General features: G+C 45.3%; 1 protein-coding gene across 1 annotated transcript in view; it reads left to right on the top strand.

Annotated features, from left to right (window-relative positions):
• The window catches only part of ush1c (Usher syndrome 1C), a 132,041-nt gene that overhangs the window by 75,518 nt on the left and 36,063 nt on the right, over positions 1-20,460 (top strand). Inside the window, exons 11-14 of the mRNA XM_039740557.1 lie at positions 8,985-9,050; positions 16,690-16,817; positions 18,797-18,864; positions 19,122-19,243. Of these exons, the coding sequence (XP_039596491.1) occupies positions 8,985-9,050; positions 16,690-16,817; positions 18,797-18,864; positions 19,122-19,243 (384 nt within the window). The remainder of the gene's footprint in view (positions 1-8,984; positions 9,051-16,689; positions 16,818-18,796; positions 18,865-19,121; positions 19,244-20,460) is intronic.

Here is a 20,460-nt window from a genome sequence, read left to right on the forward strand (position 1 = left end):
GCACCCAGGACTTCAGATGAGGCCTCACCAGTGTGTTATAAAGCTTGAACCGAATCTTCTGTGACTTGTACTCCACACATCAAGGCGCTATATAACCTGACATTCTGTTAATGGCCTCTGAATACTGTCTGGGAGTCGATAGCTTAGAGTCCAATATGACTCCTCAATCCTTCTCATAAGATGGACTCTCGATTTTCTGACCCCCATTGTGTATTCAAACCTCACCTTTTGACTTCCTATGTGTCATTCTTTACATTGGCTGACATTAAATGTCATCTCCCCAAGCCTGTCTGCTGTCCAGGTCACTGTGATGATTCAATGGGTTCTCGATTATCTGCTAATCCACCTATCTTGGTATCATCTGCAAACTTAACCAGTTTGTTACTTTATATTCCTATCTAAATCATTTATAGATATTAAAAATAGCAGCGGCCCAAGCACTGCCCCCTGCTGGTCACCCAATTCTGATGAGGCTCCTCCCACCATCACCCTCTGCTTCCTGTGTCTGAGCCAATTCTGCACCCCAACACCCTGAACTGCCACTTCTTTTAGTTTGATGCCCACTTGTCATGTGGCACCTCATCAAATGCTTTCTGAAAGTCCACATCAATAATCTCCTCTGCTCCACTCTGGTCGTATCCTTTTGTTGCCTTCTCATAGAATTCCAGCCTGTTAGTAAAACACGACCTCCCTCTTCTGACCCCACGCTGACTGTTCAGTTAAACTCCTTGCCATGTTCTCTTCAATCTTCTCCTTAATACTAGAAAGTTGATTGTGTTCATCTGGACATAAGTTTTTTTTCGATACGTTTCATCACTCATCCAAGTGACTTCCTAAGTCTCAGTCGACTGCAGGTTTCTCCAACCTTATAAACGGTACCTTTGCCTAATGATCGAACTAGCACCATTGACTAACAATGGGCCGTGTGATCAGTGATATGCAGAGTGTCCGTTGATCAATGGCCATGACTACCATTCACAGAGAGTTGAGGAATGGCTGCAATCACCGCATTGTAAGATGGTGAAAGATGTACCCTTAGGCCTCCTCCTTGGTTCAGAGACGGTCGTTCCTTTTTCATGTAAATGGCCTCTTTGACTCCTCGCTCAAAATCAAGCCTTCCTCCCTGTCCAGGATGTGCACATCTTCCTCACTGAAAGAGTGATGTAAACAGACAGCTGAGTCCTGGCCTGACGAGGTAGCTCTTCTGTGTTGTGCCATCCACTTCACCACTGGTTGTTTGGTTTCCCCGATGTATGATTCACGGCAATCCTCTTGGCACTTAACTGTGTAAACTATATTACTCTGTCTGTGCCAGGGCAACCACCCGATCCTTGGTGGGAACCAATTTTTGCCGTATTGTGTTTTGGGGTTTGAAAGCCCAGAGGCCTCGTGTATAACGCCGTGCGTAGAACTCGCACTATAACATGGCGTAAGCACAAAAGCCGAAATGTGCTCACGCACAGAAAAATCCAGACGCAGGAATCTGTGCGTACTCCAACTTCCACGTTCTTCCGCTACATAAATCCCGATCAGCGTGAAAACTAACGCTCGTGCACGCGCATTATGTAACGCCCCAACTCCTCCCAGAATTACACCTATTTGAATATGCAAATCAATATAAATCGCCCTTAAGCGCAGCCTTCTGTGAAAAGACAATGGGAAAAGCACGGGGAAAATATAAGAATTTCAGCGAATACCAAGTGGAGGAAAAGAAAAAACGAACTGTTTGTTGGTTTAAAAAGTGAAATAAACAACAAAAGGAAGTTGATCGAGTGACATAGCGTATGGGAGAAACTCGATAGCTCAAGTTCACAAAGTCGCACAGTGCCTGAAATAAAAAGAAGTTGTCAGATATCAAAGTCGCCGTGAAAAGAAGAGTTGTAGCCCACTGTCTGAGTGTCATATGAAAGTTTATTAGGGTACAGAGAAAAAAGGCACACGGTGGGAAAAAGCACGAAATGTCAACTTCAATCTCGACATTTCCACTTTAATCACGTAGTTTATTTTGTCATTAAAGTAGAACATCATAAACTTCATCTTAAAATCGTTTAATTAACCAGTTTCTCAAATCACATCGTAATTAAAGTCGCACGTTAAATGATTTGATCTTCTATGTGCTCTGTGTGTGTGAATCACTACTTGCTTCTTAAACCGGCTCTCTTCCTCCAACTGGACACAGAGTCCATTACATTCGTGATATTACAGCTCTCTGAATAACTAAAATACTGAGATGTATACGTGATGTCATTTTCATGATGATAGGAGTTAAAGCACGTTATTAAACATGTGTTTCACTTCGATGAAATAATTTATTGCAGCAGTACTCAGGGCGGCTCTAGGCTTGTGGTGGCACTGGGCAGAGGAAGAATCGGTGGCTCCTTCGCCCCCGTCAGTAAGGCAGCTTATGCACAGTGGATGGCCATGTCTGTTGCAAACACTGGATAGCCGCCTCGTGCTCATGACAAGCATTTATCTTTTGTCGAAATTTGTCGCTGCGTTTTTAGCTGTGTTGTTATTTTCTCTTTCTGTTTTATATTCAATATATATTGGCGTAGCCGTCACTGCAGTCCTTGCTTTTCTTTCCCCAAGTAACCGATCGCCACACAATCAGCTCTGTAATAGACGTTAAGCCATCTGTAAGCTTAGCGCCGATTCTTCAAAACGCTTAAAGAACATTGAAATATCTTCGTAGTACATGTTTAATTATTCTATCCTTAACGACACTCCCAGTGAAGAATATAGATTATTTAAATGAAGTTAAAGTTTTATCTGTATAATTTAACAAACATATTTTGCTGCATTTCACCTTAAAATGATATCGTCATCATATGTAAATACGCGCTTTATAAAGTGGCTCAGGTTGTGAGATATTATAACTGTAGTGCAAGTTTACAGTGAGGTGATTGTACTTATAAGTCCTAACAGTTCTACAAGGAGCAATTGATTGAGTGCATTTAAAGTTCTTGGGATGAAACTGTTTTGAACCGCGAGGTCCGTACAGGAAAGGCTTTAAAACGTTTTGCAGTGGCTGAGACAGCGTGTCCTTAAAGCTGTATACCGATAATTCTCTTTCCGATCAGCTGCTGCTGTGATTCACACTCAGATACAGTGATATAAATACTCCGAGTGGTGCAGTGAGAGAAATATGGAAAAAGATGATCCGCTGTGGCAACTCCTAACGAGAAGAAGAAGAAGAAGAAGAAGTGAGAGTAACAACACTAAAGCAGTTCTGGTATTTGGAATACTATGGCTGTTCCCTCTACCATTATATTGTTACAAGTTAATTACAATCAGATGCGTTACACTAATAAACAATACGCGGTTAGTTTCGGTGTATTTATAAAGTCTCACCAGGACAATAAAAGAGTAACCACACAGGAACAGTACCATTGCTTTGACGCTGGGTGCCGCCAGTCTGCAAAACCGAGCAGAGAACTTGCGTACGACAAGACATGAGGTACCGTGGAAACGTGCGCAGCTTTACGCCAAGTGTAGGTTTCATACATCACGATTTGAACATGGAAAAGTTCTTACACAACATTTCTGTGCGTACGCACCGTTTATACATGAGGCCCCTGGTGTTTTGAAAATGGCGTCTCAGCTGTTCAATCCTCCTGACACATAAGAGATCACCAAAGGTTTTCGCTTAGACAGCAGTTGTCCTTCCTCTCTCCTGGATTGCTTAGAGGATTCTTTAGGTGTCTTCCCTGCTTTGACAATTTACTCAGGGCCTTTTTGATATGGTGATGTTCTGCTTCCCTGGCCGCTGTGTCTTTGGGTATGGTGTTTGCTCTGTGCTGTCCTTAATAATTCCTTCCATTAATTTTCCTGTGATGCCCGTTAAGCTACTTGGATCACCTTTTTATATCACAGGATGCTATTTGTCATTTCCCAGTCCTTCGGAATGATTGGTAGACTTGTCTGTGTTGGGGTTTATGATGAGGCCAAACCTTACTAAGGAACGCAAGTGCGTGAGCCGACTGAGACCCTTCGTAAAAGCCACACGTTTGTCTTGCTAATTGACTGAATCGAACTGATCATCAGCTACCCCAACACACACAGTTTTGTTAGCAACCGAAACCATTGTACATTAAAGCCTCGAAGAGAAAACTGCAGTACCACCTGCAGCCAGAAGGTGTGACCAGTGCGGCACATGAAAGCTCTTGAGCCAAGACAGAGAAGAACACTGAAGATCCTTCCATATGCTGGAGAAAGACGACCAGTAAAGTAACCAAGCAATGCCTACGACAAACCTTACGTACGTCTGCTTTGATTCCAAGGACTATTAATTGTAACTCAGTAATTAAGATAACGCCAGTTAATGTAATTCAAAAGTCACAGACTTTGTGAAGGAGAAGTCTTTAGCTGTTCATAAGTTTCTTCTCAAATTCAGGAGGAAAGTTCAGAACAGCACCATACAAACAGAAACGTCTGAGAGGGAGGTAAGTCAGTGCGGGATGGCTGCGAGTAAATCCACGTCACCTTCACAGTACAGGCACTAAGAACTTTAAAACTAGCAAAGATCTTACTCATTGTGACCACAAGAACTGACAGATCAGAATTCTTAAGTCGCGTGTCCTTTTCTTTAAGAGAGGAAACGTTCTGTCCTAATTTTGTGCTGTTTGTGATTATTGTCCTTCATCTCTGTGTATTTATTGTGACTATCAGGGGTCATAGCAGCACCCCAAACCCCCTGACACAGTCCTGGGTTCAAACCTTTATTTACAATACCTCCACCATTCTTCAAATTCTCTTAAGCAGTAATAAAACACCATACCTCCCTCGAAGCCTCGTCCACACTCTTCCCGGCTCTGTCTGCCCTTACAGGAACCTCGGTTTCCTTTATGCCACACCCTGGAGTACCTCTGGTGCCACAGCCTTTTGCACTGGAAGCACTTCCAGGTCAGGTGGAATTCATTTAAAGAGGTTATAATGATCCCCCTGCGGTGGGCTGGCGCCCTGCCCGGGGTTTGTTTCCTGCCTTGCGCCCTCTGTTGGCTGGGATTGGCTCCAGCAGACCCTCGTCACACTGTAGTTGGGATATAGCGGGTTGGATAATGGATGGATGGATAATGATCCCCTGGTGGCACCCAAAGAGACCCAACAGGGCTAACCTATGGGACTGCAATTCCAAGCCTGCCCAGTGGATATTCCTATGGGTGTCCCACCAGCAGGATGCTGCCACAATGTGTATCAGGGGAGAATATGACTGTGGGAGGCAAACACTCCCAGTCCGAGCTTTGTGGCCTTCCATCCTGGCCGAGACCCCCATCCATCTAACACTTCATTAATACTATAGAGATTTACATGTTTTGTGATCAGCAGGGGGAGCTCCAGCCGCCCACACCCGACGCAAGCAGACACCAGGCACAAGTTCAGTGGGCACACTTCCCAAACTGTTCCCACAAACAGCACAGTACAATGTGTACGGCACACAGCATTTTCTTTTCTTCTTTCTTCTCTCTTTCCGCTTCCACTCCTCCCTAGCGAGCTTCGTCCTCTTCCTCCCAACTCTGGCAGGCGGCTCCTTTTATGCTGCACCTGGGAGTGATCTGGAGTCACTCCCAGGCGAGGTGAAAGCCCAGCATAGCCCTAGCGGCCCCCATGGATCCCAACAGGGCTGCATCAAACTCCAGCTCCCATCATGCTCTGCGGGAATCCATGGTGTCACACCCATCTGGGGAGGGGGTGCCTGCCCTCTAGCACCCCGGGGAAGGTAATGCTTTGTGGATGCTCTCTCTATCCACGTCCTTCCATCTGGCTGCCATCCCACCCCTGGCCATCCATCACAGTATATATATATATGTGAAATCTGAAATTCCAAAATCCCAAACTTTTTGAGTGCCAGCATGGTGCCATAAAGCTATGACACACGATCAACGATTATCCTCCAGATTGGTTTTTTATCTGATCTTTACCAGTGCTTCAAAACACTCGGTGCGTATGTAAGATGCTGCTTGTTCTTCTGAGGGAAACCATTAAGAAGGACACAGGGGAGGCTAAAAGACAGTTGGAGAGGAACAGAGTGGACAAGGCGAGAGACGACCCTGAGAGATTCTTTCAGTATTTTAGTAGAACAGACAAGGAGAAGGTGAGGTCCATCAGAAATAGTAAAGGGGAATTACAAAATACAGTGAGACAGTAGAGGCTTTAAACTCGCATTTATCTGAGGTCTTCACAAGTGAGGAAGAGGATAACCTCCAGCAGTAACAGGGACCACTAAGGAGGTGCCGAGGGATTTGGAAATTGGTTTTTCAGCTGTTCTTTTCTGGTGTTGCTAAACACATCGTGGGTATGTACTGTGAGATGCTGCTTGTTCTACTAATTGCTGCTCCAACAGTACATCGAGACTCATGAGTCAGGCAGTTCTTGTGCATGCGCTTTACACATCCATCAGCGAGCAGCAACAACGAAATGGAACGTGATGACGATGTCACGCAGGACATTCGCTTTAGCACTATTCCCATTGAGCTACTCTGAACTGATTCGTTCGTGCTAACAATACAATACAATACATCCATCCATCCATTATCCAACCCGCTATATCCTAACTACAGGGTCACAGGGGTCTGCTGGAGCCAATCCCAGCCAACACAGGGTAGGGTGCCAGCCCACTGCAGGGCACACACACACACACCGAGCACACACTAGGGACAATTTAGAATCGTTAATGCACCTGACCTGCATGTCTTTGGACTGTGCGAGGAAAGCCACGCAGACACGGGGAGAGCATGCAAACTCCACACAGGGAGGACCCAGGAAGCGAACCCAGACGGGTCTCCTAACTGCGAGGCAGCAGCGCTACCCACTGCGCCACCGTGCCACCCCAATACAATACATTTACAATACAATTTATTTTTGTATAGCCCAAAATCACTCAAGAAGTGCCGCAATGGGCTTTAACAGGCCCTGCCTTCTGACAGCCCGCCACCCTTGACTTTCTAAGAAGCCAAGACAAAACTCCCAAAAAAAATGGAAGAAATCTTGGGAAAGATAGTTCAGATTGTGAGATCTTTCCAGGTAGTTTGGGCATGCGGTGGGTAATATTACAAGTACAGAGCAGAATTCAACAGGAGATGATATCACATCAGAGGATTTGGATTTGTTTAGAGTCCTGGAGACCTCGGCCATCAAGCTGCATCCGCCTATTGGCCATTCCACAGCTGAGTCAGCCAATACAATGAAAGGACCCCTCTACCCGACAATTCCTGCGATCCTCGGTCAGAGTTGACTTCACCTCAGGCAGGCAGAACAACTTGGCAGGTGGGCCGTGGCACCAAGTGGTACATTTGAGTACAGAGAAGAGAAACAGAAGAGGCGAGGGTCAGTAACAAATTCTAACTGTCATATTCCTTACGTTTTAGTGCCAATGACAGTCTGTACAGTTAATCAGCAGCTCTAGTCAGGGTGTGCTAAACTGAACTTGTGAGTCTTCAGCCGGGATGTGAAAGCTGAGACCAAATTGGCATCTCTTATAGTGGCAGGCAGACCACTCCACAGTTTAGGGGTTCCCCTGTAACGATTCCTGTGATCCTCATTCAAAGATGACTTTACTTTGGGCAGGCAGAATTACTTGGCAGGTGGGCCGTGGCACCAAGTGGCACATTTGAGTACAGAGAAAAGAAACAGAAGAGGTGAGGGTTAGTAACAAATTCTAACTATCATGTTACTTCTGTTTTAGTGCCAATGACCGTCTGTACAGTTAATCAGCAGCTCTAGTCAGGGTGTGCTACACTGAAGTGGTGAGTCTTCAGCCGGGATGTGAAGGGGCATCTCTTATAGTAACAGGCAGACCACTCCACAGTTTAGGGGCCCTGTAACTAAAAGCTCGACCTCTCCCTGTTATTTTATTAATCCTTGGAATCCTAAACATCCGGGATCTTGAGATCTTAATGTGTGTAAGTCATGATAAGTTCAGACAAGTAAGCCGGACCTCTGCCATTTAAGGTTTTATATGTTTAAAGGAGGATTTTGAAATCTGCCCTAAACTTAACTGGACGCAGGTGTAAGGATGTGAGGACTGGGGTTATGTGTTTGTATTTTCTTGTTCTTGTAATAATTCTTGCAGCAGCATTTTGGATTAAGTGGAAGCTGTTTTACAAATTGATTCGTATGATTGAGTAAGAAGGGTCATTCAAAAAGAATGAAGTCGAAGGAATTGTCTGCAGAACTTCAGGACAGGATTGAGTCATGGAACAAGGGGGCCACCACACAAACCATAACCAAAGTCTTAGGGGGGTCTCCTGGCCTACCAACAGAGGCTCATGTCCTAACAGGAGGGTGGTGCCCACAATAGAAGCAAATGAATGAACTGTCCTTCCAATATTTTAGCCTCTCAAGGGGGAACGGCCCCAGCAACTAACCAGACTAGCTGGGTATCGTTTGAAATGTCATAGTAGGAATTAGAAAGACCAGGAGATGGTGCCAACAGAGATCTCTTTAATCGGAAATCCAGTTAGCTAAGGAATCAAAGCCAAGGTCTGGTCCACCGTGACACAAAGATGGATGCAAAAGAATTTTGGCAAAAAAAATATCAAATGTGTGAAAAGAAAACACGGCAGGTCCTCAGTAAGTTTGCCCACAAAGCTGGACGGTGACGACTTTGAGCCATCGTGAGTAACAGCCGCTCGACGGTGACGCCATAATGAGCTGCGCTTGAAGGCCAGTACACTGTGCCCAGCCAAGGAATCGTGCAGCGGCTGAGCCAGCTTGACTGAAAGTGATGACGGCATGCAAAGTAAAGAAAGGTACAAAACCGCACCGTAAATGACAATTCAATCAAGAATATTTGTTTTAAATCAAAATGAAACAAGTCAAAAACTTGAAAACATCTGGAAAATCCTAGTTACAGTGTCCACTAAGTGAATGGGTGGCGCCGCCTGTGACGTTGTGACTCTTAAAGGGGCATTTAGTGGCCACTTGGGTCAGAGCCCAGTGGCACCACGGGGTGACCTGTCTGACTGGGGTCTGTTTTATTGTCTTAGGAGGAAGATGGAGATAATGCAGAAGACAGCCGATGAAGAAGAAAGATACCAGAAGGAGCTGGACAGGTGAGGCAGGGTGCCTGGGGAGCAGTTTGGGGTCCTGCTGGCCCATCTGGCTTTGCTCTTTTTCAAAACCTGTAGACTCAGAGTGGGTGATGCACCCGATGTTGGGGTCCCTGATTTTCTGACTCCAGTCTGTCATTTTCATTTCTAGTAAATTCTGCTGTGCACTGAGAATGTCCAGCCATGTTTGTCCTGGTTAGGTGTCAAGAAACTCTGATGTGGAGAGCAGGGTGTTTACCTTTAAGGGTGGGCTGAACTGTGTGCACCACAGCAGAAGATGAGACCTTGGTAACAGGGAGCAGATGTTCAACATAAGCAAATTCTGAATGTTCAGCTCCTCAGGGTCCTCATTACAGAGACCTCTGAATGACCGGAGGCTTCGTCAGGCGTCTTATGTGTCAGATTGGCCAGGCGAGGGTTCAAAGCCCACCACCGATGTGCAGGCTGGTGTGACCTGCAAAACCTGAATGGTGGATCTCATAAAATTTGCTGGAATTTAAACAGCAAAGGACTGTGCACAGTGGGGGGCGCTCATGAGCTGTCTCAAACCAGGGGAAGCGAAGGGGGCCATAAAGGCGCTTTATTATTAACAACATAGCAGTGACAATGTCTGTGGGGTCCTAAGTGTCACATGTCCAGTGAAATTCAACACGCCACACGTCACCACTCTTCATTAAGGGTCCTCAGAGGTGGCGCAGGGCTACTGCAGTAAGGAGTCTGTGGAAGATTGTGGGTTTGCTTCCCTGGTCCTCCCTGTGTGGACAGCGCTTTGAGTCCTGAGAAAAGTGCTATATAAAGGTAATGAATTATTATTATTATTATTATTATATTGAGGGAAGATTTGTAGTTTTGTCACAAATTAAATCAAAATTATGAAGAGGGTTGTACAGGTTTCAGAGAGGCCATGTATCTGGGAGGGTTATGGGGTCCTTATTGTCACGTGTGCAGAGTTCAGGGAAATTCATACTTGTGTGTCCTAATCGACGTGCAACACCTCGGCACTCTCTAGGGGTCTGCGGGACGTTAGCAGAAGCTCAGGACTTCAGTCTGCCTGCCCAGAAGTAACTGGCTTACCTTGAAATGATGGCACCCCGACTACATCGCCCTCCAGTGTCTGCACCCTGTCACTGATGGCACCCCAATGACATCACCCTCTGCTGTGGACAAAATTCAATCCGTCCATTTTATAAGCCTCAACTCTGACCTGATTCAGAGTAACCGCCATTGTGCCACTGCCAAGGGAGAGGACAATGGCCTTCTTAAACGGCTGCCGGCCTGTTGTGCTGACCCCTGTGGAGGAAAGTTCATCATATCTGTTTATAAATAGTGCCTTCCATTATATAGAGCGTCTTTCATCATTGATCTGTTCGATTAGGCCCCATGTATTACAGTGACCATAATAGAACAAACCTCTCAGTGTTTTGGAAGAGTGCGGATACAAAGACTAAAACTGTTAAGCTGAACTTTGGTAGGGTGAATTTTGAGAAGATGGGACAAACGTGAAGGAGGATAGACTGGGATAAGCAGTTAAGTGTGGAGACAGTCGAGGAGCAGTGGAGCAGGTTTAAAAACGTTTAACATGTAATGCCTGACAGATATAGACCTAAATGTGGAATTAATAGGAAATTTAAAAACACTCCACAGTGGGTTAATAAAGAGGTAAAAAAGAAGCTGCAAAGGAAAAAACAGACGACTAAGACGTATAAGAATAACGACTGCAAAGTGAATCGTAATAATAATAATAATTCTTTGCATTTATAAAGCGCTTTTCTCACTAGTCAAAGCGCTCAGCAATTGCAGGTTAAGGGCCCAATAGAGCAGAGTCCCTACTGGTATTTATGGGATTCGAACCAGCAACCTTCTGACTGCCAGTGCAGATCACTAGCCTCAGAGCCACCACTCCGTATGAGAACAGGAGGGCAACCATTAAAAAGGAGATCAGGGAGGCTAAAAGGCAATTGGAGAGGAATAACAGATAAGGAGAAAGACGACCATAAGAGACTCTTTAGTAGTAAAAGAGGAGGAGAATAGTAAAGAGAAATTAAAAGATACGGACAGTGAAATAGCGGACCCCCTAAACTCACGTTTATCTGAGGTCTTCACGAGTGAGGAAGTGGATAACCTCAGAGCAGTAACAGGGACTACTAAGGAGGGATTTGGAAATGTAGAGAGAGAAGAGCAGCTGAGATTAAACAGGCTGACATGAAACAAATCACCAGGAGCAGATCAGATTGACCCTCGAGATCATAAGGAGGCTGGCGAGTGCAGATAGAGACACCTGGCACATACGTTTAGGAAGTCACTGGGCACTGGGGAGACTCCAAAGGACTGGAAAATGGCAAATATCACCCTGTTATAGAAAAAGGGGTGACTGGGCAGAGCCAAGCAACTACAGGCCAGTAAGCTTAATGAACATCACAGGAAAATGAATGGAAGGAAATATTAAGGAGAAGATGGAGCAACACCTGCCAAGAACAGGACAGGACAGTCAGCGTGGGCTCAGAAGAGGGAGGTCGTGTTTTACTAACAGGCTGGAATTCTATGAGGAGCCAACAAAAGGATACGACCAGAGTGGAGCAGATGAGATTATTGATGTGGACTTTCAAAAGTCATTTGATGAGGTGCCACACGAGAGGGTGGGCATCAAACTAAAAGAAGTGGCAGTTCAGGGTGATGTGTTTAGATGAGTGCAGAATTAGCTCAGACACAGGAAGCAGAGGGTGATGTTTCCTGGAAAATTATCAGAATTGGCCGATGTTAAGAGTTTAGTCCAGCAGGGGGCAGTGCTGTTGCCATTTTTAATATCTATAAATGATTTGGATAGGAATATAAAGAACAAGCTGGTGAAGTCTGCAAAGGATACCAAGGTGCGTGGGCTGGCATATAATTAGGAATCCATTGGATCGTCACAGAGGGACTTGGACAGCAGACCGGCTTGGGCAGACTTGTGGGAGATGACGTTTAATGTCAGTAAATGTAAAGAATCACACATAGGAAGTCAAAAGGTGAGGTTTGAATACACAATGGGGGTCAGAAAATCGAGAGTCCATCTTATGAGAAGGATTGAGGAGTCATAGTGGACTCTAAGCTATCGACTCCCAGACAGTATTCAGAGACCATTAACAGAATGTCAGGTTATATAGCGCCTTGATGTGTGGAGTACAAGTCACAGAAGATTCGGTTCAAGCTTTATAACACACTGGTGAGGCCTCATCTGAAGTCCTGGGTGCAGTTTGGGTCTCCATAAAGACATAACAGCACACGAAAATTGAAAGTCTACATTATGAGAAGGATTTAGGAGCCGTAGTGGACTCTTTACTATCGACTTCCCAACAGTGTTCAGAAGCCATTGAGAAGGTTGACTGACTGTCAGGTTATATAGCGCCTTGATGTGTGGACTACAAGACCAAGGAGGTTCTGCTCAAAGCTTTCTAACACACTGGTGAGGCCTCATCTGGAGTCCTGTCTCCATAAAGACATAACAGCACAAGAGAAGGTCCAGAGAAGAGCGACTAGGCTGATTACGGGGGGCTACAGGGGTTGAGTTATGAGGAAAGATTAAGAGCTGAGCCTTTACAGATGATGAAGAGGAGACCTGACTGAAGGGTTTAAAATAATGAAGGGAATTAGTCCAGTAGATTGAGACGGTGACTTTAAAACGAGTTCATCAAGAACAGCTGGACACTTGCTAAGGGTAAATTTCACACAAACATTAGGACGAGGACCACAGCCATATAGTGACCAAGTGGTGTGGTGGACAGTAGAACTTTTGGGACTTTCAAACCTCAACTTGATGTTATTTTAGAAGAACTGGTGAGCTTTGTCGGCCTGCATGGCCTCTACTTGTCCTGATTATTCTAATGTTGTAACTGACAAGCTCTGTTATTATACGCTCTGTACACGCACACTCAAGACAGGTACACAGAAGAAGAAGAAGAATTGCCACCAACGGCACACCAAGAAATTTAGAAATGTAACATTTAGCAGCATCCCTACAGGTAACAGATTTCAAAATGCTGACTGCTCTGGGAATAGAAGCGTTCTGAAATCTGTTGCTCTTTACCAGGACGTCCTACGAGATGCATTGGCGCCCTTGCAGGGCTCTTATCGACGTATCGGGTTTGTATCAGCCGCTGTCAGCCTGACCATCCACACGTTGAGAGAACAGGCCTGTTACTTTAGGATTGATTTCAGCACAGTTGAAGTTTCTTATCTTTGCTGTGCCACTCATCCTTTGTCAGGGATGCCGGGTCTCTAACAAACAGGCCTGTCAAAATAAGAAATCGCACCCCTGGCCTACGAATGATAAGCAGTGGGACTCTGCAGGGCTGCGCACAACACATCTTACGCTTGACGCTCTTGTTACTGATGACTGAGTCCAAGTCAAATCACATCAAGTGGCTTTATTGTCATATTTTTATACAGTGTAATGCAGGATACAGTGGCATGAAATAACAGGACCCCTACGGTGCAACATGGGCATAAACACAGGGCACATATAAGACACGTAAAGAACTATATTATGAATAAATAAATCAAGGGGTAAGTAAGTGCTCAGCGTGTCCCACCCACAAAATAAAAGACGCAGTAGACAAACACTAAATAGCAATGCAGATATCAGAACAAAACCAATAATTAAATGGAAAAAACACCTAAATCCTGGCTGTGCCATAACAACATACCCAGTATCATAACATACACATCACTGCCATCTTGGTTGGATTTGGGTAACAATACAGTACAGTTTATTTTTGTATATCCCAAAATCGCACAAGAAGTGCTGCAGTGGGCTTTAACAGGCCCTGCCGTTTAGACAGCCCCCCGGCCTTGACTCTCTAAGAAGACAAGAAAAGACCTCAATAGGAAAAAAATGGAAGAAACCTTTGGAAAGGCAGTTCAAAGGGAGACCCTTTTCCAGGTAGGTTGGGCATGCAGTGGGTGTCAAGAAGAAGGGGGTCAATACAACACAATATAATACAAAACACAGAACAGAACACAAGTCATCCTTAATACAATACAATAGTAAAATAAAAATATTAAGTAGAGTTCAACAGTAGATAATATCCCATAATAGGATTTGGATTTGTTTAGAGTCCTGGAGACCTCGGCCATCAAGCTGCCTCCCCCCTATTGGCCATTCCACAGTCAGCCAATCTGATGACAGGACCCCTCTACCCCATGATTCCTGCGATCCTCGGTCAGAGTTGACTTTACCTCAGGCAGGCAGAGCAACTTGGCAGGTGGGCCGTGGCACCAAGCGCCACATTTGAATACCAAGAAGAGAAACAGAATAGGTGAGGGTTAGTATCAAATTATAACTGTATAAATAAATGTATAATGACAGAGTCCCGTCAGCACATTTCTGGACATATTGGAATCGATTTGATAAATAAGAACTGAACCAAGCGAGCACGGGGCCTGTAAGCCCAACGTCGTCTTCTAGCCTGTGCAGTAAAATCGAACGGTCGATGGTGTCAAATGCTGCACTTAAGTCTAACAACATCATTACAGTGGAGTTTCCTTCATCAGAGGATATCAGAATGTCATTTACAACCCGTGTTAGTGCTGTTTCTGTACTATGACCAGTGCGGAAACCAGACTGTAATTTCTCAAATAAATTGTAATGTGTAAGGTGTGACTGAAGCTGACTGGCGACTACTTTTCTAGTATTTTAGAGAGAAACAGTAAATTTGAAATAGGCCTATAGTTATTTAGTATGTGTGGGTCTAGGTCTGACTTTTTAAGTAAAGGTTTAATGACTGACACTTTTAGTGCATCAGGTACGGTGCCATGCAGTAATGAACTATTGATAATGTTTAGAGTAGGCGCTGCAAGAACATCCATGGCACTTTTTACTAGTTTAGTTGGCACTGGATCTCAGGAACAAGTAGTGGGCTTCATTTTAGTAATTAAAGTTAAGACTTCCTGCTCAGTTACAGAATTAAAATTATTAAAGTGGTGAATGCAGTGTGAGGCAGGGTCTGCTAAGCTAGTATTTGGTTTGTACTGTAAGGCAGAGATCTAGGATCTTCTATTTTTAATTTTCTCATTGAAGAAGTTCATAAAGTCTGCACTGCTAATATCTGTTGGTGTTTTGCACTGTTGATCTGAATTTCCATTTGTTAATTTAGCGTCTGTTCTAAACAGTAGCCGAGGATTTTTATTATTGCTATCTATTATTGTAGAATAGTATTCTGAGCGAGCTTTAAAGAGAGCTTTTTTATATTTATTAACACTCTCTGTCCATGCAGTTTGAAAGACCTGTCGCTTTGTTGTTCTCCAGTTTTCGACACTCTAATTTAAGAGCGCGAGTGTTCTCATTAAACCAGGGAGAGTTTCTATGTGCTTTGATCACTTTTGTTTTGAGGGGAGCCACTGTGTCCAGGACATCTCTCAAGGTCACATTATAATGTGATGTCAGCTCAATGGTTTTCCATGTTTACATTTGATGTTTGCTGATCTAAATGGTTTATCACAGTTACACTCAACTTACTCAAAGCAGCTATACATTTTGAAGCAGAATTACAATCTAGATGTCGCACTGTCTTTGTTTTAATCTGTGAGTGCGTTGGCAAGGGCGGGACTAAATCAAACGTAATTAAGTCGTGATCGGAAATAACTTCATTTAATGGAGTCGTTTTTAAATTTTTAATTTCATCTTTGTAAGTTATAATCAAATCTAATGTGTGGTGTGGTGGACGCCTGGGGCCCTTGCCTGGTCGGGATGCCTCTTCTGTATATGTTCTGGGGAAGAGGCATGGACTGATCAGTACCTCCCCCAGGACGCTAGATGGCAGCCCACCCTGGGTGGCAGTGGTGCCTTGGATTCTCGCAGGGTTCGATGGGAGATGTAGTTCTCCATGACCCTGATGGGATTCGGGGTTGCCACCAGGGGGCACTGCAGTGGTTCCTGAGCCCATGTGAGTGGTTCTTTCACCAGAAATTTGTCATCAAGCACCTGGTGGGCTATAAAAGGAGCCAGCAGCCACCACTCCGGGAGCCAGAGTCGGGAGGAGGAAGACTAAGCTTGCCGGAGAAGAGTGGAGGAGAAAAAGAATAATTGTGGTGATTGTGATATTGTGCGTATTGGAACTGTGTTGTGCCTGTGAGAACGGGGAAGGCGTTGCCCGCAGGCAGAAGAAAAGAAAAATCAAAGCACTTTTTATTTATGTGCCTCCCATGTCTGTCTGTGCCAGGTCAAGCGCTGGTATAGCGCCTTTGTCACAGTGGTTATGAGTTGGACCATTGACAATCTGACAAAATCCTACTGAATTTAACAAATAAAGAAAAAAATTTGCTAAAAGTGTCAGTTTCCACATCACTATGACACTATTGGTGGCACAGCTGCTGGGGGCGGAGCTGTGTGATGTCACAGATGGGATGCTTCATTAGCCTGCGCCAAGTGCTTAATGGTATCCGATATTGTGGGTCAAATGAATAAACTTCATGTGTGATTTTTGGTGCAATCTTAGTATTTGTTTATCATTTTGGGGTTTAATGACAATATGGTGGTCCCCTCTAACTGTTCTGGCTTTTCGGTGGCTTTACCAGGAGGACGTCTTTGTGACTCGTCTGCCTGGCCACCCTCTACTGCGATGGCTGACTGACACACTTTTTTTCCTTTCTTCCATTTTCTCTTAAGAATTGAAGCTGAGAACTTGAAACATCAGAGGCAGTGGGAGGAAGACTGGGGTCCAAGAGAACCACCCAAGAGCACACCGACCCCCAAAGAGATCAGTCCAAGCCCTCAGCCAAAGCAGAAGAGCTCAGGTCAGTGACGAATGAGCGTTATGCGCCGTTAGGAAGGACACTGAAATGCTGTTCAGCTCTGGAATGAAGGCGCTAAAGGTGAGGGGATCAAACAGGTCTTTATGGTGGGCTGAGCCTCCTCGCTTTTAGCTATCAGGTGGTCCGGCCCACTGGCTCGAGCCTCTTATGGCACATAATGAAGCTGTGAATCCTAGCTGGGCTGTGTCTGATGCAAAACTCAGCTAGTGAAGGCCGCAGTAATGGCCACCTAGTACCCGAGAGGCTGTTAATGGTTCACGTTCCATTGATCCTTCAGGATTAGCAGTGGACCTTCTTAATAACTGGACAGAGCTTTTCATTTATTTTCCCATCAAATATTTATAGAGAACTGACCGTATACAGATAGACAGTAACAATTAGTCCAGTCAGGTCAGGTCAGGTTGGGGAGTCTGCACTGGTACAGCATGTTGCCACACCCACCATACGGCGATGCAGCCCAGTATCCAGATTGGTGACCCCCCCAGGCAGACACACAGTCCAGTCCACCCTTCCGGAAAAGACCCTCTATTTTCTGTAGCCTGGTGCTATGTGGGCGTCCCCTCGGCCTGGTCCAGTCGCTCAAATCCTGCGAGCTCCCACGGGTAATCGCGCCACATGGCCGTAATGCTGTAACTGACGCGCCCTCACAGTGCAGGTCATGTGCCTCATTTGGGACTCCATGAGCAACACAAAGTCAAACCGGCGGACCCCAAGGATTCTCTGAAGAGACACACATGAAGTAGTCCTTGTGAGTCTTCGTCTTAGGTCACTGGAAAGCACCAGGACCATAAAGACTGGGACCTTTGTCCTTTTGCAGAGATATAGGGGGTGCCACACACCCCTTTCCAGTGCCCTCATCAACCCATGCTCTCCCAATCCATCTGCTGACTTCATAGGAAGAGTCACCAGAGTCACATGAATGTCACTGCCGAGGTAAGTAAACCTCTCGATGACGAGGTCAACACTCTCCACTGCTGATGTGCCCAAGAGCTCATTATGGGACATCCAGTAAAGTGACCAGAGAAGTGTGAAGGAGTGTACGCTGATACACTGAAATGAAAGGCTAATTTGGAAGTCAAAGGCTTCAAGGTAAATGCAGAAAAGACCAAAGTGGTGTCTGGAGGCACACAGGGGCAAGACGAGGGTAGTAAAGGTGTCGGGAGATGCTCAGCCCACCGCACAGGTCGTCAGAAATGGACACATAAACAATGTAACGGTGAAGTCGGCAGGCAGTGAGCGTGACTTTCCTTTATGAGAGGAGCACAGTGGAGACTGAGATAACACTGATGAAGTTATTTTGGAGAGCGTTGATAGTTCACCACACATTGTTGAAGGTCCAGAGGGTCTTGGTGGTCCCAGTTTTGGGTAGACTTGTCTGGCTGGCATTGCCTGCTTCTCCATTATATCTTCCTCTGCCGCCCAGATACGTGAAGGTGTCGGCCATAGGTGGGTTTTCTCCATCAACCTTAATGGGTGTTGGACCATCCACTTTAGGTGTCATGGCCTCTGTCTTCAGCTCTGCTGACTTGCCAAGAACAGTGGGACAAAACTCCTCAGCGACGATGTGACATACTGACATCAAATGAAAGAAAGCATTTAGGTGCTGCAGCCAAATCTGAGACAATGGGGCACTGACTTTTGTTCCTTGGATCAAGAACGTCCTGATTTGAAATCTACAGTGTGTGTTCACTCAGGTTCCTTGTCTCTAATATTGCGTTTTGTCTGAAGGCCAATCATTGTGTAAATCATGCAGAAAATTAGGAAGGGGGGCAGATACTTTTTCACAGCACTGTGATTTCTGCATTTAATGTCTGCCTTCTTGCCGTGATGTTTAACCGATGTCTGTGCCTCATTGCATGACCGTGTCCCACGTCTGAGGGAAGGGCCCTTCAGATCTCCGGTCCCAGTGAGCCTAGAGGTCTCTGTGCCAACCTTCACTCCTCCTGCCTTTCATTTAACAGAAGCCTGGGCACCTGAGCTCGCCGCCGATGAGGAAGCGCCCAACATCAGTGATGCTCCAGAGCCACAGGTTTGAGGTCCCTCTAAATTACAGACTTCAAAAAGCCAACGGGGATTAGAATTTGACAACCAAATACCATTGTTTAAAGCCTCAGGGTGCCATCTTTCAGCACCTTTGCATTAGTTGTAACTCCACTAAGGTGGGCATTACAATTTGACATATTTTAGCACATTCTAGAAGGTCATCAGCAACTTATATTCTTGTTTGTGAAACTAGAGGTGCACTAGGTGACTCACTTATGGTGTCAGCAGTGGGATTTTTGACAGGTTTACTCAAACCGTCCTTTCCATCAAGACAAATCTGCACCACTAAGTCAGCATTACTGGCAAGTGCAGGAACTGCTGAGAACGGCCAGCCTCCGGAATAGCCACAGTGGCACGCCACGCCAGTAAGGGCAAGAGGACTCATGTGCTGGCACTTCCTGTTGGCCTTTCTCCACAGCTTTTCACATTGGGTGAGCTTCATCCCTGCTCCTCACAAAGCCTTCAGGCCAAGCCAGTCAGCAGAAAATCAAGACGGGTGCAGGCAGTAAGCCATAACACTGTGGCGTCAAATCCGTCTGTACGACTTGAGCCCGGCCCTCACGCCCACTCTACCCATGAGGGGTGCTGTACGTGATATTTAAGCTTTATTTCGTACCTAACAGTTTTATGCAAATTGACTTTGAAATCATAAGACTTTCATAATTGTGTGTGACTCGCGACTGACCTTCGCTGGCTGAGGCCCTGGACTGAAAGCCAGAAGGCTGTTAGGTCAATCCTGGCCTCTGCTCATCGGCTGACCCCGAGTAAGTCACTTAAACTGCCTGTGCTCCATCTCTATTTGATAGTATATATCTTGATTATATGATATTATTTATCTGGACTTTCAGAAGGCATTCGATAAGGTGCCACATGAGAGGGTGGGCATCAAACTAAAAGAAGTGGCAGGTCAGGGTGTGGGGTGTAGATGGGCGCAGAACTGGCTCAGACACAGGAAGCAGAGGGTGACGGTGTGGGAAACCTCATTAGAATTGGGTGATGTTAAGAGTGGTGACCAGCAGGGGGCAGAGCAGGGGCCGCTGCTATTTGTAATATTTATAAAAGATTTAGATAGGAATATAAGGAACAAGCTGGTGAAGTTTGCAGATGATACCAAGATGGGTGGATTAGCAGATAATTTGGAATCCGTTATATCATTACGGGGGACTTGGACAGCAGACAGGCTTCGGCAGATGACAATTAATGTCAGTGAATGTATTACATGTAAAGAGTAAAAATGGGAGGTCTGAAAATCGAAAGTCCACCTTATGAGAAGGATTTAGGAGTCATGGTGGACTCGACACTATCAACTACCGACAGTGTTCAGAGGCCATTAAGAAGGCTCACAGAATGTCAGGTTATATAGCGCCTTGACGTGTGGAGTACAAGTCACAGGAGGTTCTCCTCAGGCTTTATAACACGCTGGTGAGGCCTCATCTGGAGTCCTGGGTGCAGTTTGGGTCTCCAGGCTACAAAAAGGACACAGCAGTGATGGATGTATGGATTGATGGATAGACAGATATGTGAAAGGCACTATATAATAGATAGCTAGATAGATATGATTAACTGTTAGTGAGTTCTATCT

The sequence above is a fragment of the Polypterus senegalus genome, chromosome 1, assembly GCF_016835505.1.
Source record: "Polypterus senegalus isolate Bchr_013 chromosome 1, ASM1683550v1, whole genome shotgun sequence".
In the NCBI taxonomy this organism is placed as follows: domain Eukaryota; kingdom Metazoa; phylum Chordata; class Cladistia; order Polypteriformes; family Polypteridae; genus Polypterus; species Polypterus senegalus.